The 23,003-nt window shown below is 42.8% G+C and overlaps 2 protein-coding genes across 5 annotated transcripts in view; one reads left to right on the forward strand and one right to left on the reverse strand.

Moving 5' to 3' along the window:
- The window catches only part of LRBA (LPS responsive beige-like anchor protein), a 366,577-nt gene that overhangs the window by 205,072 nt on the left and 138,502 nt on the right, over positions 1-23,003 (forward strand). The window lies entirely within an intron of this gene.
- Positions 1,779-3,375, reverse strand: MAB21L2 (mab-21 like 2). Its single transcript, XM_041479905.1, has one exon. The coding sequence runs from the start codon at positions 2,945-2,947 to the stop codon at positions 1,868-1,870; it is 1,080 nt and encodes a 359-aa protein (XP_041335839.1). The 5' UTR covers positions 2,948-3,375; the 3' UTR covers positions 1,779-1,867.

Consider the following 23,003-nt stretch of genomic DNA (forward strand, 5'->3'; position numbering starts at 1 on the left):
CTTAGGTAGCGATAGCATCGGCAGCGATACGATCAGAGTTTATGCGTGAGCTCTGGGCTGTTTTGGGAAGGAACGGTTAATCCCGTTCTGCCAGGTGATCCGGGATCAGCGCTGTGGAAAGCGCTCAGATGTTTCCACAAAAGACCTGTGGGGCTCAGCCGGGGCTGGAAGGGCTGCGGACGCGGCGGCGGGGCCGGAGCCGGGGTGTGCCCGCTCCGCCGGCCAGGATGGCCCCGCTCATCCCTCTCCATCGCCCCTGCTGCCGCCGCCATCGAGGATTTCGTTTTCAAACTTAAAGGCAAAACCAGCTCAAGTTTGAATGGTTATTTCTTTCCGTCTCTGTCCGAAAGGAAACGAAAATAGTCCTCTGGGGCAAGAACTAGAAATTTTCTTTCCTCCCCCCGGCCCACGAAAGGATATAAAAACTCGCTCGAAATGCTCCTAGCCAGCGTTGCAATCTTTCGGGCAGCTCGAGCGGGTAACGCTAAAGTTTTTAAATCGTAGGAACGCGTTCCCGATAAAAATCCTGCCAGTATTTCTCAGTCGTCCCGAGCAAGCTGAAAGAGAAATAGCTACGGGGAATGAGGCAGAGCTTCTCTTTGGGAGAGGGGGCTGGGGCAGGGAAGGAGATCGGCAGAGAGCGCCCGGGTGCCGGCATAGGATCGGGTGGTTTCCTGACGGGTTCCCGCTTATCTCCCCGTCTGACTATGCTGCGCTGCGATTTTATGCTGTACTTAAAAATCTGGGCAAAAACAAATGTTTCTTTAAAAAAAATACCGACCGGTTGCTCTAAATCGCATTAATTATTCAGGGTAGATCTATACTTCCTTCGCGTCAAAGTCAAATGGATAGCGCGTTCGCTCCGGGGAACGAAAGCAAAGAGCGGTGGATTTTTAAAACAAAATGCAGCGCTAGAGATTTACCGGGGGAAAATAGAAGCAAAGAATACCCAAGGAAAAAAAAAAAAAAAAAAAAAAAAAAAAAAAAACCCCCGCCTGTAGGGTAGGAAAAGGCATGCTGTAATTCTGACTAAACTGTGTCGAGCTGCTGTGCGATGCTTCATATATTCCAAGATTTAGAACAGAACCTTAGAGTAATAGAAATATAGCAGATGTTGTCACATGCTGAACTACAGAATGTATAAGATTATTTTTCTTAGATGCACTTTTTTTTTTTTAATGGAAACTAGAAGGAGGTTAGAAAACATCAGTCAATATGCTGAGCTAAGACTTGGGCTAAGTGTTGTGTTTAGCCTATCTTTACATCTCGTGTTTTCGTTTATTTAAAAAATATTCCTTCTGAGGTTCAGAAATAATGTATTTGCCTAAATTTAAGAACCATTCACAAAAAGTCAGCGTAAAGTTAAAGTAATATTTTTATTACTATTTGCAACAAGTCAGTTGTGGGGCACATAATCTGACCTTGGCACCGAAATACATTTAACATCAGTAAAACTTTTTTAAAGGGAGATTTGTACATATAGTTAAATAATTTTTTCACTTGGTGACAACATTCAGGCAAACAAGAGAGCATAAGAAAAGGACTATACATGGATTGGAAAATGTACCTTTCGGGTTTCGTTTTGAAGTTGCAAAAGTCCGATCGCTTCTTTTTGTGACCTTTTAAAAATTCACATTGGAGGACAGGAGGAGAGAGGCTCTTCCCTTTTTCTGTGCAAGGCGGTGAGAGTTTATGCCGGGAAAACCATCGGCAAGTTTTTAAAGGCCGAACTGCAGGTGGGTGGGGGGGTGGCGGGGGCGCTTGTCTTTCGCCGCCTCTTTCCGTCGTCGTTCGCGTTAAATAGAAAGTTTTTTAAGCGCTGTTGTTGTTTACGGAGGGCGAGTTTTTGTGCGCGGGCGTATTAACCCTATAGCTTGTCGAGGCTTTTGGGATTGGTGAGGATTTCTCTGGCTAGCCTCCAGGTCTGTTTGGCAGCGCTTTCCAGGGCAGAGTGGGGTTTGCCCTGAAAGAGGTCTAGGTTGGGCAGGAAGTAGTGGGGGCAGCGCCGGCACTGCAGGCAGGAGATGAGCTGCAGGAGGATGCCGTTCAGCCGGTCGCCCAGGCACGCCTCGTCCCAGTCGGTCTCCCGCGGGTGTTTCTCGCACTCGTACAGCAGCAGCGTCTTCATGTGGTAGTTGTTGAGGGGCTGCCCGGGCAGCTCCAGGTGCCGGTCGCGCAGCGTCTTCAGCACCGACAGGCACTTGTTCCGGCAGCCGCCCATCAGAAGCCGGTTCTCGGCCTCGCCGAACTGCAACACCCACGCGTCGCTCTCGGCCGAGCTCTGCTTGCCCGTCAGCGAGTAGCACTCCTTGGAGAGCAGGTTGAAGCCCTCCGCCTTCACCTCCGCCACCCGGTTGGGGCCGGGCCAGGGGATGTGGGGCATGGGCCACTGCGCCGCGCTGCGCGGCCAGATCCCGGTGCACTTGAAGGCGGGCGTGATCTGCACCACGTACCGCTCCCGGATGCGGAGCTTCACCTCGCTCGTGTCCGCTATCATCTTCACCACGTCCCGGTAGCTGCACTTGTCCACGGCCTGAGCCACCAGCGTCTGGAAGCGGGAGCGGATCTTGCGGGCGGACAGGTAGCCAGAGGCGGTGATGAACTCCACCCAGAGGGACATGCTGCGCTTGCGGCCGTCGCTCAGCTTGAGCACGGCGCAGCCCGGCAGGGAGCCGTCGTCCACGAAGTTGAAGACGCCCATCTGGTTGAGGTAGAGCACCACCTCGAATTCGGTGGGCGAGATCACCTCCAGCCCCTCGTAGCGGGCGTCGATCTCGCTTAGGGAGCTGATGAAGCGCGGTTCCTGCACCTCCACCTCCTTCAGCACGTCCGACACGACCTTACACACCTCCCGGATGGTCTTGGCGATGGCCGCCTTGCGCGCCTGGCAGCGCTCCGTGTAGTATTTGTTGAGCTGGTAGACCAGCTTGGCCTGCGCGGCGATCATGTTGGGGCACAGGTCCGGGCTGTACACCGGGCTCTCGCAGTACGTTGAGGGATCCAATGCTTTAGCGGTGGCTGCAGCTTTGCGGAAGGCACCAGCCAAATCGCAGACCCCCACCGCCTCCGGGAAGAAGGCGGCAGCGGCGCGCCAGTGAGAGCAATTAAAGAAATCGGGGAGGGCGGCGAAGCACAAAGGGGCGAAGCCCAGCGCTGCCCCGGCGAGAAGGAGAAGGAGGAGGAGCGGCCCGGTGCGGGCTCGGCGGCGGTGCTGGTGCTTGTGCTGGTGATGCCGGAGCCGGAGAGGTGGGCAGCCCCCGCGGGCTCCCGGAGCGCAAAGTTTTGGATAGCGATGGGGGCAGGGAAGTCTGGGCTGCCTCTGCGCTCAGGCGCCCACCCCCCCCCGCGCAGCGACGAAAATGCCGTTTCAGTAGTTCATGGAAAAAAACCCCAAAACAACAAACAAACTTCCCCAGGACTCGCAGAAGGTTCCCGCAGAAAAGCCGGTCGGCGGCGAAGTTTAAAACCGCACACGATACGAGAGGAGGAGAAGAATGCGAGCAATGCCCTTAGCGGAAGAGTGAACTCTGTGTCTGTCTGTCTGTCTGTCTGTCTGTCTCTCTTTCAGTCCGTGGCACCGCCAGAGATGTGCATGAGTTTGGCTGCCGCTCGCTCAGACTGTCAGGGGATGTTGTTGATTTCCCTTTTCCTGCTGGAGGCGTTGGCTGAACCCGGCTCTGTGGCTGTCTCTATCTTTAGGCGCAGACGGGTGCACTTGGTCTGTGATCTCTCATTCCCGTCCTGCAGCTCTACATAGATTGTTGTGAGAGAGACTGTATGGAGAGGAGTTGTTGCTTTTTTTTTTTTTTTTTTGTTGTTGTTGTTGTTGTTGTTGTTGTTTGTTTTCTTTGCACAGACTGTGTTTTATCCTGAGAGGGAGGAGGCCGCAGCTGCCGTGCCCGGGATGGGTTCTCCTCCCCCTCCCCACCCCTGGAAGTGCGCGCCGAGGCTCCCGGTGTCCGCGCCTCTGGCTCCGCTCCTGCAGCGCCGTGTGCCCGCGTCCCTCTCGCGGCGCTGCCGCCGGGCCCTGTAGTTTATGAATGGGGCCGCGCGCGGGCGCGGGGCGGGGCCGCGCCGCCAATCGCCGCCGAGCTGTCAGCACCGCGGCCAATCGCGGCGCCCGGCGCGCGCACACGCGCCCGCGCTCCCGCCCCTCGGCCCCGCGCCAGGGCTTGGAGCCGGGAAGGGCTGCAGGGAAGCCGGGAGGGAGGCAGGCAGGCTCGGGGCGTCCCGCCGCCCGGTGCGGTGGGTGTGGGGTGGAACAAAAAATCCCTGTAATTTCGCCGTGGCAGCCGGTGAAGGGCGAGGTGAGCTCGCTGCTCCCTCCGCTCGCTGCGAGGGGACCCGGCGGCAGTGCCGGTGTGTGCGGGGAAAGTGGAGAGGCGGGCCGGGGCTTCACCGCAGGCATAAATCTTATTTCGGTTAATGCCGGGCTGCAGCAGTGAAAGTGAGAGCGTCACCGGAGTAGCGTGGCACACCTTGTTTTACTACCCCCAGTCATCTTAATTTAGATAAATCTTGTGTCATAAAGTTCTTTTCATCCTCCTAAAGTGTAGGATTGAGTTATTCAAAGAGAAACGATATTTTATGCGAGTTTGTATTAACAAGAATATGGAATGGTTTGGACATAAAGCCGTAGCTCCGTAGTGTCAGGTCGGAAGGAACCCCGGGCAGTACCTGCTGCGGAGGAGCCAGATCTGCTTTTCCTGCGGGAACTTAGGATGGAAGGGAGGGCAGTTTCCATACCTCCAGTGCTCGGGGCAAGCGTGTGTAGCTGCTTTGCCCTCCCCTGGGCCGTGCAGTCCCGCCGTGCGGGGCGGCTCTCGCCACCCGGGAGCCCCGCCGGGGCCGTGCCCTTGCAGACGCGCGGCGCGCTCCTCCGTGCAGAGCCTCCCGGTAACCCGCTCGCAGCTCGGTTCCTTGCGCTCTCCTCCTTTCGCTGCAGCTGGCTGATTTTAATAAAGAAAATACCTCCGTCTGTTTTCTGTGTGCGCTTAAATTAGAAACATGTCTGGTGCCGACCGTACCGGTGGAAGAAGTAAGTATAGACGTGCCCGGCGCCGGTGCGGCTCCGTCCTTCGCGAGGAGAGGATGGGCTCCCTGCTTCCCTGCCTGCCGCCGGGGCACTCTGCGCCGAGGGATGGAGGGGCTAGCCCGGCGGCCCGCGGTGCCCGGAGCTGGCGGCGGTGTGAGGTGTCCCCGCCAGACCCAGCCCCGTCGGGAGGGAGATGAGCCCAGGGAAGGCTCCGAGGCGAGCAGCCTCCGAGGGCTGCGGGAGAGGGGGCAGGCTGCCGCGAGGGCAGAGTGGGCGCTGGCGCCGCTGTTCTCACGGCGATGCGCGGGCTGGAGCGGGGCTCTCCGCCCCGAGGCGCGGTGAGTGCCTGCGGAGCTGCCCGGGCCCTGCCCGGGGCCGCGCCCGCCGGGGCGCTCGGAGGCTCGCCTGCGCGGCGCTTCTCTGCGCGACTCGGCTGGCCCGGCGGAGCTGCCAGGGTCCCACGCCTCGCCTTCCGCTGCCCTCCGGCAAAGGGAAGAGTTAGATAGGGCCGGGGGTCCCTTTCACACGCCGTGAAAGCTCCCGGGGCGTACTCGCTGCCGGGCTAGCACCGCTCTCCGCGCTGGCGAGGGCTCTGCACATCTGCCCTCCGAGCGGAGGTGGGCAGCAGGGCTCCGCGGGGTCTCGCTTCCCTCAGGGAGCGCCCAGCCTAGGGGTTACCGTGATCTGGGCGCGGAGGAGGTTGCCGGAGCCTTTGGGCGGCCCTGGCAATGGCGGGGTCACACGCGTTCCTTTTTTCAGGGTAAAAGCAGGAGGAGGGGGCGATTCCCTTCCCACCCCCCCCCCCTTACCAGTGTTCAGATTTAAAACAATTCATTACCAATTTTCCTGCCTGAGGTTGAAACCCTAGTAAATAATAAATCAGCTAAACAAAAGCTGACTTTAATTTATTGCCCCAACGCTAATTAGAAGCATCATTTGAGCAATAAACTTAAACACTTCCAGCAAATAATGCACGTGAGATCCTTCTCTCCCGTGTCTGGGCGTTTGTGGCCGCACTGCATTAAGACCAGCTTCATCTGTGGCGGAATTTGCTCTCGCCGGGATGAATAATTGAAGGGGGAACAGGATCCGAGGAGGCTATAATTGAAGAGCCCTTGTCACCTCTGCTTTTATGTATGTTAGTGTAGAAGTCCATCAGCAGCTCCTTGATGGTGTATAAAACGAAGTGGCATCCCCTCCAGCAGCAGGAGATACTGTATTCCATTAAAAAAGACCGTGTGCGTGCGTGTGCCGCAGAGAGGGAAACTCTCAGGGCTAAAAGCCACTTGAAGTCTTCAGACCGATTGATCTGTATTCTCTCGTTATAATCCGTCTCATCATACTTGAGTTAATGAGGCAGGGGCGGGGGTGATCTGATGGTCCTTGACAAATTCATTAGGGAGGCTGCGGGACATTTTATTTGACTGTTAAACATCGTGTTTGTTTGGTTTAAGCAGTGCCAACATCAGCATGCCGCTGCCTGGAGCTATAGTGTTTTGTTAGCGAGGGCTTCTGTAAAAAGATACTGGAAATGAGACGCGGTGTGCAGTGTTTGCTCTTGCCTTGGTTCCTCCTGCCCCCTCCTGCTCGTACGGCAGGGAGCTCGGGCTGGTGTAAATCCAGCCGTGCAGGCAAGGGATGTGCCACGGTATTTTCTTCACACTCAGGATGGCAAAGTAGCAGTGAGGGCTGCCATTAAGACTTTTTTTTTTTTTTTTTTTTTTTTTTTTTTTTTTCCATCCAGAGAACATTATGGATTTGTGTTAACCACTGAAACAACAAAAGAAAAAAAGCTGGAAGGCAGCTCAGAGTTTTAGCAATAAGCATGCAAGTTTCTTGCTGCGTTATGATATAGCATACTTTCATTTGATTCCCTAACCAGCTTATCAATGTGGCATACATTAAATATTTCAGTCTTTTAATCATGACTGGTGTATTTTAAAGTTTCTATAACATGCTACTGATAAAAGGTGTAATTTTTAAGGTGAATCAAGTGACTTAAGACTGTTAAAGGATTTCTGCCAAGCCTGTCCTTTTTCTCTCCCTTGCTGAGAGGCAGAGGGAAAAGTGAATTCAGGAGCAGGTGCTCCCAAAAGGGCTGAGAAGTATTTTTTAAGAATAGCATATGAAATATGTATGTGTTTGTATATACTTTGTTCGTGGCAGCTTTGCTGATGAGACCCAGCTAGCGTTCCCTTATTTTCTAGTAGTTGGTTTCCCCTCTGTCCTTTCATTTTATGGAAAGAGTTTTGCAGAAAACGGAATAATTAATCTGCTTGTGGAACCTAGCATTGTGTTATTTTTTTTCCTGGAGATCAGTCTTCAAACATTCTCAGCTTTAAGTGCTTTGTAGGACTCTGCTTCCATTTATAGAAGAACTGTATGGGAAAAGAGCTAGTGCCCTTTGCCTGTCATTTTCATACATTCCTGCACTGCTGATGAAGCTTGAACTGCTGCAGGGAATGTATGGATTTGAAAAGAAATGATTCAGTAATGCACGTTGTGTTTCTCTACAGCAGAACCGGGTTAATAGTTACAGCCAGTGCTGTGCTGGGTTTGAAGGATAAAATTCCTTTTGCATTCAATGGTGTACAGTGTGTACCTTCTTTTGGGAGTCATGGTTTGGCTTTAGTGTCTGCTGATTGGTTTTAAGGTCTGTGTGTATGAAGTTAGTTTATGGCACACACCGGAGGAGTAAGGATGATTTCATTTTTACCAATGTCATTAATGTATCTCATCAGCCTAAAGTGTTGTAGAAATCTTGTACCTTTTTTTTTTTTCCTGTGAAGATTGAGTGGTATAGTAATTAAAGAATTTATACATGTTTCTAAGTCTCCCCTAGCTTTCATTTCTTCAGCGGGAGAGGGGTTGCTTCCAGCTACTCCTTTAAGTAGCTTATTTCTGCTTTCCTGTTCAGTCTTAAAATGTGAATGTGTTCGTAATCTGGTGTTTAACCATAAACAATCTGCTACTGAGGGACTTTTTCTAATGCTTTGCATTAAAGGTAGCATCTTCTCTTTTCTCATGGTGACTAATGGTGACTTATTTTAGCTATAGACTGGTTTAAATGTTAAATACTGTTTTGTAATTTTATCTTTAATAAGTTGGCAATCAGGGAAAATCAGACGTACTAAAAAAGAACAATTCTAGGGCTTTTGTAAAATTTTCTTCTTGTTAAAATTTCATGTGGGCCTTTTGTTTGGATGCAGTTAGTGTGAGTGCATGTTGTTTCATCCATTAGAAGTGACCAAGTTCATGTGTGTTGGCTGGTCTTTATTTCTAATAACTGATTAATTATATTAATAACATCACTTTTAAGAAGTTAAAACATGTAATATGCCAGAATTTTATCAGCTTCACCTCCAGTTGAATGCATTAACACTTATTTGCTTGAGAAAAAATATGGGGTGGGCTACAGAGATAATGTCTGATTCTTAATAATGCTGTGAAGCTGAATCAGCACTTATTTTAAAATTGCGAAAAATACAAAGATGTTATAAGCAAAATCAAAGTTTTGGAAACGAACAAAAGATTAATTTGCAGGCTTTTGGGTTTTTTGGTTTTTTTTTGGTCAGTAGCTGCAGATGATTGTTCTGTTTATTGCCTTAGATGTTGATGTCTCTGTGCATATGCATGATGATGCCAACAGACAACAGCCTGTGTGGTTTTACTGGTTAGACAGCTATTTTTGAGACCAAAATCTTCATGCAGCTTTGTCAAGAGAAAGCATATGTATAAGTTAACCCAAAATTGTCTGAGTTACACTCTTTTAAAATGTCAGTTTCTAGGTCCAGAGGCAAAAGCTTCTTGTTTATATAAGCTTATACTTTAAAAAGTGCTTTTTCAAGTACAACATATAGCAGTGTGAAATCCTCTGCTCCTCACCAGCCACTGTACAGGTTATAACCTTTCAGTGAGTTTCTGTGGGGGCACTTTATAAAGGGAAAGGGCGTTGTGGGAGGAGGGAATGGAGGGGGCTCAATCTTCTCAATAGCAGTGGTGACCAGCACAGAATATATCAAGTCTCTCACTGTCCTCCCTGTATTTCAAGATTATTTTGTTTTGACTTTGGGTCTGATAGAAAAAGCATGCAATTTTTATTCAATTTAAAGAAAGTCCTGTTTGAGCAGTCTTCTAACTGTTCCCTCATTTAAATTAAATGCACAGTTAGAACCATCTACTTTTCTGTGTATTGTACTTCATAGTTTTGAATTTTTATCCTTTGAAAGTATTATGTTGACATAAAAGTAGTAAACTACGATTTTTAAAACCATTGCAGGGGTTTTGTTGCTACTTTTAGTGAGAGAATCAAATCATAGCTAATCCTATTTTATATCTTGCTGTGCATATCTTATTTCAGAATAACTTCTCCATGTTAATATGCTGCTCTCTTTTTAATTTTCTTATGAATTAGGTAAAACCTGTGTGCAAAATAGTTCAAGGTACCATTTCCCACTGCTGGAAGTGGGAAACTGCATTGGCTCAAATAATGTATAGAAGCCATCTGCATAGCTTAATTGAAATAATATTTGGTGATCTAAGAGATGGAAATTGTTCATTTTCTTTAACAATCTGAAATAAAACTAGGATGTAAACCAGCTGTCTTGGCCTATGGAAATCAAGGTTCTGCCAGTCTGTTTATTTTCTTCATTTTCTACTTCTATCTTCCTTTATTATCTTTGTATCCCAAGGAGTCTTTCTTATTTTCTAACTGGTTTTGTCTGCAACAAGGGGCTGGGTTGGTGTGTTTAAATAGACTCTGGGCAGAGTGAAAAATCTTTGATCTATGGCTATGACTGCTTCCAAATGATTTGCTTGCTGGGACTGGACACTGTCCATGCCCTTTCACTTCACTATCAGATAGGCACACAAAAAGGACTTGACATGCTACCAGATGCATAGTTAATCATTGCATTAGGTCTGTAAAGGGGTCCATCCAGACTCAATTAGGTCTACCATTTTTAACTAGTGTTTGCTCTGTAGTTTGTTCAGAGTACAATATTAATTCTAACTGCCATTCTGTTTATCTAAAAGGGCTTTAATGCAGTTCTGTGCTTTCATTTTCGAGGAGTCTTCTCTGCATTTGTACTGTTTTGTGTCTATGTAGAACGTTGTATATTTGGTACTATGAAAAAAATATTGCCTTTTTGTCTTTTTGTAATTTAGTAGTTTTCCTTTCTCAACTCCAATATTCAAAAAGTACTTTTGAAATAACCTAAATGCAGCAGCTAGCATATATTGAGTCAGAATTCAGAAGTAAAGCTTGCAAGAGTATCTGGAGTTTTGGAATTGAGTCTTAAATGCTGAAAACCAAATGGCAGCATTTTTCCTCTCAATTATTTACCAAGAGCTCATTCTTGTGTCTGGCACTGCAGTTTTGTGTGAGAAGGATATTAAGGGTGCGTGAGCTAAAAAGGTCCAGCTGTATAGTGAAAAAGCATTACTTAAATTATTCTTCTGAATCTTGCGTGGGATTTCTAAGGAGTAATTTGTGTATTTAAATTTACAGTTGTTAACTGTATGCACTCAATAAAGTCCACTGAAAATTCCTAGCCTTGTCAGAGTTTCAAAAAATTAGTATTCACTACAGTTCGTAGATGTAGCCAGTCCTTTCATAGTATGAAGAAGCTTGGGTATTCAAATTGTATAAATTCTTTGGATCACTTATGCTGTCTGCATTTTCCAGTCATTATTATATTGTGTATGGCAGGCCCATGGAAGCATGAGCATAAAGGACATAAAATAATTTTTGAATGAAAATTAATATATAAGAAAGGAGCACTAATCAGAGACTTTAAAGGTATTTTCATTTGGTTTTAATATTTATTTATTTTGGAAGAAAGGAGGAGCAAGGCTTCAGCTATTAACTTTTTAAAAAAGTCTGTATATAGTTACAAAAACTGTTGTATTAAACTTCAGATTATAGTTCAGCCTTTACTTTAGATCTGAGATTTCTTGCTTTAGTTCTTTGCTTCATTGCTGTCAATGTCTTTTGGAGGAGGGCACATGCATTAAAATGTAACATTTATCATGTAGTTATAGTCACAGGGATATTTAGAAGTTGCTAATGGACTTCCAAGATGCAGGATATACAAGTGGATACTACTCAGAAGTGCCAATTAGGGCTCTCTGGGGACTTTGAAATAATTTATGGCTACCTGCTGCTCCAAAATACAGGTGTGTGTCTGTGTATTTTCCATAAATGTTTCGTATTGATGCATATAAATACTCAGTGGACAATGAACCTAATACAGTAGTCCTTTAGAGGTGCAGGCAGGTGGCTTTTCCCCATCCATCATCTGTCCTGGAGCTTCATTCTGACTGGAATCTGCATGCCAGCACACCCCCAAAGGGGAATTGTTTGTGTACTTTGGGGGCTTCCAGAGTGCAAACTTGAAAGAAAGTGGGGCTTGAAATGTGCGGTCATTTGTGAATTTATGTTTTATCTCCCTTCACTTGAAAATTTATGAGGAGAGTGACTTAGGGTGCTTGTGTTGTGTGTTCCAGGGCTTGCCCCCACTGATAACACCCTTGTTGGCGTGAAAGTGCAATGCAAATTATGACAGTTACAACCTTCTGTTTTGTTTAACCTGTCAGTGGATTTCCTGGCTCAGTGCTGAGGGCAATGGCGTGTTCAGCTAGTTCCATATTCACCTAAACTTAAAAGGTCAGGTTTCTACAGGCAAGCCTAGTCAAAGCCTAATTGATGAGGAGGGCAGGGGGACAGAATTTACTGTTCTGTTGGCTAGTTTCATATCGTTAGGTTGTCCTGAAAGCATCAGGCAGTCACAGCCCCTTTCATGTAAGTGCTGACCCTAGACAGGAGCTGACAATCAAAGGAGGCAGCCACAGGAACCGGTGCAAGTAGGCTATTGATTTTTCAGTTAGGTCTAAGTAGTTTGTAGTATGGGTAATGGGTGACAGAGACAGGTATGTCATTATCAATGAGCTCCAGAAGAGCCGCGACAGCCCCCGCTCATATTTCCTTCAGCACTGACAGTAGGCGTCCTGCACTGGTCAATAAATCACCCAACCTTTTACTGACAAGTGACTTGGAGGTGGGGGGAAGTCAAAGAGCTAAACTTCCCGTACTTGAACTTGACATGGATGCAGAGCAAGGATCTCGATGTCTGCGTTCCTGGCTCATCAGGCAAGGAGCCAAGGAGAATGCAGGGAACAGAGCAACGGGAGCTGTGTGGCCACGGAAGAGTAACTTTATTTTGTGCCCTCTAGAAAGTCAAAGATTTTCCTGATTTCGAGTGAAATAGCTTAAAACACCAGCTTTCTGTATCAGCATGATCTGCTTCAGTAGTTAATTTAGGTTACCATGGCAGGGCTTTGTTTTTACTTTAGTATTGCTCTGCATTTAATCAAGGTTATACTGCTGTAGCAGTACAACAATCACAGTCTGCCATTCAAAATCCACTTTTAATTCCTAGTTTCCTCTTCTTAAATTTCATATATGGAGACTATTTAGAGATATTGGAGGTTTAATATAAATCCAAAGTGTTAGCAATACAGTTTCTGTTCTGACTACAAATGCTGTTTTGGGTCAGTAGTGGAGGCCCAATACTTTAGGAAGCTGAATAAAGTTTTTATGACTTGGATTTTACTAGCTGTGGTTTCTGAATTTAATAGAGGTAGATCCAGATTTTAGCTTTACACTTAATTAAATTCTGAAAGATATTGGGGAAACATAAAAATGGTAATAAGTGGTGTTTTTTTTTTTTTTTTAAGTATACCTGTATGGAAAATCAGTTAAATGAACTTATGCATCTTAATCTGAATTTCATGAAGTTTTCTAGTATTGTTACTTCAGATGTAAGTTATCTGCATTTTTTTCAGAAGTTGGAATTCAGTCAGGTTTTATGCTATGCACAGATGTTAACAAAATAGCATATGCTTATAATTAAAAAAAATCTTTAGACAAATTGAAATAAAGCAGAAGAGTAAATGTTTTGAAAAACTTCCTTAAAATAACTCATTGCTATGGTATCTTGTTCAACAATGTTCGTATGTTACACAGAGCAGGAATCTGAGACTGTGTGTGTTGAATGGCTGCAAAGTATCATCTGTGACTGAAATTTTCATCTGTCTGCAGCAGCTAAAGCTGTTTTCTTTGTGGCTGACTCTTTAACTGCAAGGGCAACGTTGACACAGACTCAAGAAGTGGGGTTGAAATTTATCACTGGATTATGAAATCCTTTAATAAATATTTATATAAGCTAAAAAACTGAATATCTGTTTATTTGGAGCAGTTATAAATTTGATTAGTTGTAAAAATCTCTTTAGATATTGCATTTACCTATTTGCCTATTGAACAAAGCTTTGGAAGAGGGACTGGCTAGCTGTCTTCCAGAGGAAAAGAAGTTTAATTTAGTTGGATCAAAAGTGTACCAGGTTGTTTGAGTCCTTCCATATTTAATGGGAATTTTTCTTCTGTCAGTTGTTTTTTTTATCCTGCAGGGCCTTTTTTTTTCTTTTGTTAAACTAGGTAAAAAGTACAGCCGTGCAGTCTGAAACTTACCTTTTCTTATAAACAGGTCCAGCCTCCTTTACTGTATTTTCAGTGTTGCTGGCATGCTGTGTTATTGCAGAAATGTAAAGAGGAGCTGTAGAAAGGCGACAAATTAAATTTTCATGAAAGAACCCCCTAATCAGCAGTGACAGGGTAAGGGAAAGATGATTGCCACTTGGTCATTGTGGAGAGGCACTTAGACTTGGTGTCAAGGCTTCTGTTAATGATGACTAATGTCTTTCTTGGAGAAAACGCATGCTCAAACATGCCACAGTCCAGAAAAAGAGTGGGGGAATAGGCATATTAAGGAAAAAGGCTGCGGATCCTAAAACAAAAGCTTAGGTCTTCAGATGAAAAGGGTACAGTGTTTTTGCAATGTCAGAAGGCACACCTATGGAGCTGTCCTTGTTGCACTCTTAAAGAATAATAATAATAGTAATAATAATAATAATAATAATAATAATAATAATAATAATAATAATGTATGTAGATATACACTATTGTGGTCCACGTGGTATCTGCTGCTTTAATTAGAAAAGGAGATGGTGATGACAGATGTGTAAGCACTCTGGTCAGAAATAAACAGTCACATTTACTCTTCTGTTAACAAAGCTTGCTTTCCTAAAAGAACAAAAGGTGCTGCAAAATATTCTTACCTAATCACATTGCTGTGTTCTGAATAAACCTTCCTTAGTAAAATGTAAAATGACTCAAAAATTTTTTCAAATCTTCAAGCTTTGTCTTTTAGGTATATTGGCAAAAAAGAGGTGGCACATGTCATTCCTTCAGCTTTTCCCAAAGTGAGACCTTTCAGAAGGGCATTTGCAATGCTTGTCATATTTTTTCATATATATCTTACTGGCCTGACAAGTCTAGAGGACCATGAGAAAACAGATGTCATTGCATTCAGACAACACTAATTACTCTGGGATTTTTGCAGCCTCAGTGCCTGCGTGTAGCTGTCGATTATGACTGTTTATGTGGCCCATCATGGGTACACGTTGCACATTCAGATGGTGTCACCAGCCTTTGTGTTCCCTATTATCACACAATAAGACGGAAAAATCAGCAACAAGCATCACAACAAGGAAATGCCTTAATGGGAGACTTCTACATGCATTTTGCTAAAGACTGCATTCACAGTCCTTATTCGATTTAAGTGTTTTAGCATCTGTTTGCTAACTGGAGTGCAGTGCAGTGGCTGTCAGCATTCACCATGGTTCTTTATGTTGCAGGCTTTCATTTTCTGCAATTGCATAAACACTACCTGAAAAATGCTGATTGACTCAGCAGTTGTCAGAAATTTCCTGCCTCTAACCTTTGTACCAAACAGAGATTTTTCTATGTCACAGTTCTCGTTAGAAACCAACAGCCTTATTTATTCTCTTACAGACTGCGTTGTTGGTACTTGCTTGGTTAAATTTTCTTAGCAACTCTGTCATTTCAGAGCCTCTTCTTCCTCTGTAGCAGCGACTGCTGCGGAATTCCTAACGCAAAGTTCAAACAGTGGTCACGCCGTGGCCTCACTTTGTGTGTTATCTGGAATTTTGGTGTGTGTTTTATAAGCAGAACAACCGATGTTAATCACAGATTGGAAAATGAAAGCTCCAATAATGTAACTTCACATGCTGATGAAGCAGAAATAGAAGCAGCTTTATCAAAGATGTATGATGAGATAAAACTGCAGTCTCTGCTGTACAGTTATAGTAATTATGACTAATGAACCGTCCAGTCTGGATGAAATGGCATGCCCACAGGGACTGTGGCCAATCACTTGTGACTTATGCAAGCTGAACAAAACATTGATGGTGTTCCAGATTCCCTGTAAGAACAGGAAGTGTGGTCTTTGTTTGGAACGTCAGCTTTGTCAAGTTATTTTCAAGCAGTTCAGGAATAAATGGCATTAGTAAATAAAAGTCTTAAGGGTTAGGGTTTATTGGATTTTAAAATGGGCATAAAGAATTAAAATTTGCCTTGTCAAACATACCTGGATAAAACCCCCTGTGAGGATGGCACATGCACTTCAAAATATACTTCAAAATTGTTCTATCATCTTCCAATGTGAGTCATTGGATGCATGTGTTACATTTTAATATGCTGAGTACAATGAAAGCCAAAGATACAAAACATATGAATACAGGTTTGTATCTATTCAGGTTTACTGTGGTAATTTGGGATTTTAACAAATTTGCTTGAGACCTGATACTTTCAGTTTTGAAGCACACTGCATTTTAAGCCAGCCATAATTTTTAAGTGGGAGAAGACAGGTGTACAACTGTACAACCAGAAAGACAATTTCTTGTAGAAACATGGAAGCAACATAAAATGGAGCTTCACTAAGTTTTGACAAAGTATAGACTAACAGAGTAGTAATTTTAAATCAGTTTATTTTTATGAAGACACTGTGTAGCTGTAAAAAAAGAAAAAAATACCAGAATTCTGAATACTGAAATGCAAATTATGCAGAGACTTCTGAATTTAATTGTATGATAATAGCAGAGTACAAAAAAATACTTTTCTAAACGTAACTTTGTGCTGAATTATTTGGGCCCAGTCTGGGAGCACTTGTGGATCAGCAAATTTTGAGGGATTTGGGAGTAAAATGGTCAATATGTTACAGATGTTAGTGATACATTACAATCAGTTTAGCATTTTGACTGAACCCCTCCAGTCGGCTACAAAAAAAAAGATTTCAAAAATTAGTTGAAAACCAACTCATGTAAAAGTAAGAAATCTCCCTCCACCCACTTATCCACCACCCCTTAAACCATTTAGAACAAAATTAAAAGCATAATTTGACAAAAAGTGTGTGTTAGACTGTTGTGCTGTTTAACAGTGGTTTACCCACTCACACTAGAAATCTCAAATGGTTTGACACTTCTGTTATTTCTATTTTGAAAGTATACAGAGACACTTCAAGGGGCCTACTAAGGTTTAGAATCCTTTTCTTTTGTCTCTTGCAACAAAGCATATTGCATCAAATGTTACAAATGTGAAAATATTGTGCACAGTTCAGAGTATAATGTTAAGACAAACAATGCTGGTAAGTAAATTCTGAAAAAAAAATGCATTTTGGCTCTCATAAATAATTAAGGGTAAGATCTTTTGGAGACTGTGGCACACTTAAGTATGAGTCTCATCCACAATGTCATTTCAGAATCAATAGCATGCAATGCATTATGTACATTATCTAATTTTACTGCACAGAAAGTTGCATTCTGATCACTTTAATGTTTGTATCAGGCTTGCACCAGTGAAGTCAGGACTGAATTTGTTAGATGATATACAAATGTACAAAATTAATTCTCATTCTTTCGAAGATTTATTATTTTAAAGTAGTAGATTTCAATACATAGTGATTATATATATATATATATGTGTGTGTGTGTGTGTTGTAGCAATATTTAGAAGAAATTCTCATATGTATTAAGATGAACTTATAACTTTGAGGTTTGTATTTTTTGGGACTGTACAGCTCTGTCATTTTGTTACGAAATCATTGGTAAAATTCGTATAAAATTAAGCCTGGATCAGCTTTTTATATATTTGGAGCATCCATTGCTATCCCTTTGTTATCTTTTATAGATCTGAATGCATTATTGGTGCTTCTGTGTAAAATACCACAGGGAGTCATAGCTACTTGGAACATGTATAAATGATGCAAATAAAAATTGAGGAGCATAGGATCTCAAGGACTGAATTTTATCTTCCTGTTGCTGTGTGTATGTGTGTATGTATGTAAGATATCTAGAATGTTGTTATATTTGGGAGCCAGCTTTTTGTGTGAGAGGGGCTGTGTTTGGGATTCCAGAATTGGAACTGTTGCTGATCTTTCCCTTAGGCTTGCACGATAGAGTTGACTTGCTTATGTCTGTAGGTATAAATCAGTCTTCTGATTTGGGAGATGCTTTGAAATAGAAAATTACTCTTCAGTGCAGGAAACTTAGAATTCAGTGCAAGTGAGAGCAGCTGGGTGACTGCTTTAACTTTTGTGGGCTTTTGTAATGACTACTACAAAACAGAGTTGGTCTGACCAGCTTGTCCTGCTTACCTTATCCATCCCAAAAATATCCCTGATTAGTCTTATGCTTGAGGCAGGTGGAGGAAAAGCTGGTGAAAGTGTGATTGTGTTGGCTTTGTCTAGGATTTTCCTTGTACCCAGGTGTCTTCAGTTGCCTGTTTAGGGAAGACTTGTCTTGCTTGTGAAGTTCTGGCAATCAGAGGGAACCTTGGGTTAAAGATCTGCTTCCTGTTACTCTTAGTCTGGCTTCTGATCTTACCTGTGCTGATTTAAATCCGCATTAACTCATTTAACTGATTTCTATGACACTGTAAGAAAAACAAAGAAGATCCCAGCAGAGTCAGGAAGAAACTATTTTGCTATTACATCAGTTTTGAGATTGGTTTTTTTTGTGCTGCCCCTGGAATCAAAGTCAAAATTAAAAAAAAAAAAAAAAATCATGTGAACTAGTGATATTAAGAAAAAAAGAAAGAGTGAAGTTAACAATTTTTTTTTCATTTTTATATTTTGACCAGTTGGCTGTAAGTATCAATCACTTAGCACTTTTGGAAGGGATGATAATAATAGAAAGCAATAATCCCTAGCCTCCAAAATGTAACTAAGCAGTGAAAACCAAGGTGTTTTTGGAAGTGAAATGCTTGTTTTGTTTGAAAACACAAACTTTTCATTATTTTTGAGAATGGGTTTGAAACCTTTCCTTCACTCAGTGTTGGGTTTGATGAATAAAATAACCAGTAATATTTGTTATGAGTATTTTCTACTTGAGTTGATATAAAAAAATTGATACAAAATTCTTGCAGTGTATATATATGTATCTCAATGGAAATTGAATTTCAGATATTTTTTACTCTCTCTACACTTTAGCAATTGTATATTGTGTCAAAGGGCACTTACCAAGCTACTTGCAGATACTTTTATGTTGTTTGTTGGAGTCTGAATTCTAGATATTTCTGTTGTTCTGCCTCCTAGCTATCATTATTTTAAAGCATCATATTTAACCTTAATTTTTCTTATTTTTCTTCCATGTGAAACAAATGCTAAGATCCTGTGTTCTCTGTTGCTTGTAGGTGTTGCTTTGCTTTTTTTAAGAATCCTAAACTAATAAAGTAAGTATCACACCTCCTATATAGTATTAATCTTTCAGAAGTTTGTCCTGTGCTGGAGAAAATAAATAATTAGATATAGGTAAGAGGTGAATGATGTGTAAGGGTAAATACTTTGTAGATTTAAACATGCTGCATGGCAACTCTAGGTCTTTTTTGAGGTAGTCATGAAAACTTAAATTGTGTGCCTCATATATTTAAGGCCAGTGAGCCTATATGATTTTGTTAATGTGCTATAAATCTTATATTCACGAGCAGTGTTTACTACTGTGCAGTATATTTAAAAGAAAATTTGTACCTCTCTGCAGAAGGAAGGTAGGCTAGTGAGAAAATGCAAGGGTGGATCTCAAACATTTATCCCAATCTGACAAGTATTTGCAAGGAATTTGCTCCTGTAAATTTCTGCTGGGAGCAAATGGTACTCATTCAAGCCTCAATTTTAATAAAAACCATAAAAACTTATTTATGCGTACACAGGTGTTGCACAGGCATGTCTTTTGTCATTGTCTAGACACAGGAACTTTGTGTGTGTTCACATATGGCACACTCTGGATCATAGGATGCACTTTTAATTCTGTTTTAAAGCAGTCCATTCTTCAGTTTAGAGTAGTACCTGGAAGACCTTACTGGAGGCCCTGGACACTTCTGAAGGAACAGTGATTGTCTTTGTGAGGCATGTCTTTGGCCACATCATTCCCTTTGTATCCCATTTCTTCTGGACCCAGCAGCATTCCCAAGGCAAGAAGGATTGTTACACTGACGCAGTGTGTGGGTTAGGATGAGTCACAGAAACTCAAGGCAGGTAATTTTCCACAGAGAAGACTGATTTGATCATTTTTTGGTAAACCACTTGTGTTTTCCTTCATTTTAATACCTAGGAAAACTCTTTTTGATCTCTAGGGAATGGCAGGAGGTTGCTGCAGATGTGATTGATTCCAGCAGGGAAGCTGCCTCCATAGAAGTTACTTGCCTAATGCTGTTGAAAGGGCAGTGATTATGTCACCAAGGAAGCATTTTTTATTTGTATGGGTGCATTGTAGGTTGCACAGAAAAATACAGTTAATGTACCATGCGTAACCTTCCATGCTCCTTAAGCTTGCACTTCCACCTTGCAGTGGTTAAAATATTAGTCAGCAGTACAAAACAGGTATTCTCGATGCCTAAAGAGCTATTTAAAGCTTTTTTTAAAATGCTCCTTATGCTTTTACACTCTTCAGAATTAAATATCAGGTTCTTGTGCCATTTAAAAAGAAGGCATATGTACTTTGCTATGCAGTTTTCAGTTGTGTGAGGCAACAAAAGCATTCCTCATGATGGAGATGTGTACAGAACAATTCAAGAAATTATTTTGGAATGTGTGAAAATTCTACACTTTGGCATACTTTGTTGCCACTGAACTTACTCTTGTAGATGTGTGGTTATATAATTAGTTTTTTAATGTGTAGCATTAGCAGTTATTTCTCTAATTATTATTAAGTATTTCCTCTAAATGGCCTCAGTAATGGGAGATCTTTTACAGCTTTTTTTGTAGAATACTGGGGGTTTTTGGTCCTTACTGCAACCTTCAGAAACTTCTTAACGAAAAAGTATTTTTTTTGCCATGTCCTGTTAGAATGGAAAGTTGCTATATGTGGTGAGGAAGAAATGATTGGGACATACCAAGTTGTTTGGAGTGCCCTGGTTTTTTTTGTGTGACATTATGTCTGGGGGTAGTAAAATTCAATGTACAGCTACATGCTCCCTCAGGTAGCATGGAGCAAGCTTGGTGTGAGCTGCTGTGACCCTCCCTGCTCTGACTGACATTGGTTGAGCTCTGCAGTGCATGCAGGGGTGGCTGTTCCATTTGAAAAAAGAATCCCCCCACCCTAACAGAGCCAGTTTTCAGCTGCTGGAGCTCCCTGAAATAGTGTTCTGTGTATCATTCCCTGGTATTTGTGCTAGTGGAAAGAAATGTTTGGAGTAGCAGGGAGTGTGGAACTGCAGCAGCCTGGATTTGTGTTTGCTTCAATAGCTATGGAAGTGATGCTCTCAGCCTGCTTTTCACAAGCGTTACTGTCTTGTGCATCCTCTGGATTGTAGGAAGTGGTACAGGTTTTTCACCTGGAATGGTAAAACCATCTTTCCATCAGGCATTTCGTAGACATGAGACTTTGGGTATAATTTTTTTTTTTAAAAACTGGGTCATGTTACAAATGACAATGAGGATCTTTTGTGTTTGGATGAAAGCAAAATGCTCTGCCATTTTGCTGTATTCCTCTTAGTCCTTCTGAGTTACTAAAAGATTGTTCTTCTTCCTCTGACCCCTCTGACACAAGCTTTCAACCCCTGCAGCTTTTGGGACACGTGTTCTGTCACCCTCTGGATACTCTGAAGAACACGGAGGAAAATTGAGGCATGCACTAATGTGCCCTAGTACCCTAGTTTACAGATTTATTATGCTTCTGGGAGAGCAATGCCTTGATGTATCGTATTATCTTGAAATCATCCTTAACTCAATCCAGGCTAGGATAAAACAGAAATAAAAACATTTCTTTACAACTTTCAGAATGGAAAATGGACTTAAGTACATTTATAAAAAAGTAGAGGTGAAGAAATTAAGTAGAAGACCCCTCTTGCACAGAGGTGAAGTCAGAAAGATTCTCTGTCATGGATGCAGTCTCTTGCTTGATGGTGACTTGAGGCACAGGGAATGAAAAAAGGCATCATTACTACATATGCATGTGTCAGGAAATCATCTCCAGCAAGTCAGCTGGATCCATAGGAGAAAACCTGCTGATTGAAGAAATGCCTTCCAGGGACATGGATTAACCAAGACGAATCTTTGGCATGCAGTAAAGTGGTGGGAAGCACATTTGGAGCCCCAGGATTGTTGAGTAAGTTTCATAGCTGGACTCGGTGGACATGGGTGTGAATCCTTTCAAGTTGGATTGCTGGTGCAGTGTGGATGTTACACAGCAGGGACCGAGTCAGTGTTTTCTGACAGCATGTGAGATGGCAGTGTGGCTAAAGGGAATGTGAGCTGATGAAACAGTTCAGTTTGCTATCAGATAGTTCCTTTGGTACAAATACACAGGTTGAAAGCAAAGATGATTTCCTACAGGGTACTGTACTTCTTTCTAGGTTAGAGGCAAACATTTGATTGTCCCCCAGGCATGTCTTTGGTGTGAATCCTGGTGAATAAGAGTGATACAGATTCATTGTATGAGCTTCAATGGCAAGAGGCTTTGCTGTCACAGCCCAGAGGCTATACTGTGCCTACTTGGATCCATATTTAGTCTTACGAAATGTTGGCACTACGTGAAATGAACATTTTCCTTGAGTAACCTCGTTGTCTTCATTCACAGTTAATAAAGCATGGGCTAGAGGGGGCAAGAAGAGATTGGGTGTCTATTTCCACTCCACTGCTCAGCACTGTGTATTTGCTTTGTGGATATTTAAAATAGGTGTTCCTTAATGTCCTTCAGAAGGAGTTTGTGCGTCTATTTCACCTGTTCTAACTTTCCTGTAAAAGTACCTGGGGAACTGACTTTTTTCCAGAAGGATAAATACCTCGCTGTTAAGTTTTAGGTAGTTATTTCCATCACAGGTCAAACATAAATTCTGCAGGAATTAAGATGTGCCTTGCCTATAACCTTTGTCAAAGGAGTTTTGCTATCCACTGTGCCTTCCACAAAGTTCTTTAGGCATCTGTCTCTTCCACATTTGTGTATTAAGGATTTGTGTCTTGCCAACCATCATAATGAGGATAAAGTTTTTCCATTTCTGAGTAAAGCCACTCTTGAGTGTCAGCAGTTACTCTCTTTGTACTGACATCTCATTACATTACTCGCATGTAATGATGTAAGTTACACAGCAAAACTTGCTTTACATATACTTTATTTCTTTGTGTGGCTTTAAGAAGAATAAAAACTTAAAAAAATTAAATATTTCCTTGTGCTTGTAAATATTTACTAACTTGGAGAAATTTCAATATATATACATAATGGAGGAATTAGCATGAAGGGTATTTTTACTCTTTAATGTGTGTTTCACTGTTCTACTCTGTCCTGTGCATTCAGCAGTCTCTGGGATAGGAAAAAGGGACATTTATTAGAGAGAAAGTACTGGGCAGAGGAACAGCATCATCTACTGCTTTTTTTTCTCCTAAACAAATTTTTATTTTCACTTTGCTTTCCATTACGTAGATAAGTTATATCTCAAGGCAGTGTGTATTTATTTAGAAAGTTACCTGTTTAAGGAAACAATTCATTATGTGTCGTGGAGCTGATAAGTTCAGTAGAGCCACCTTTTAATCCTTGATTCCCTGTGGATTTTCTTTCACAATAC

The sequence above is a fragment of the Pyrgilauda ruficollis genome, unplaced genomic scaffold (assembly GCF_017590135.1).
Source record: "Pyrgilauda ruficollis isolate IOZ18807 unplaced genomic scaffold, ASM1759013v1 scaffold114, whole genome shotgun sequence".
NCBI lineage: Eukaryota > Metazoa > Chordata > Aves > Passeriformes > Passeridae > Pyrgilauda > Pyrgilauda ruficollis.

Bases quoted from the DNA above. Each gene is read 5' to 3' on its own strand.
- MAB21L2 (XM_041479905.1), bottom strand. From the start codon at position 2,947: ATGATCGCCGCGCAGGCCAAGCTGGTCTACCAGCTCAACAAATACTAC.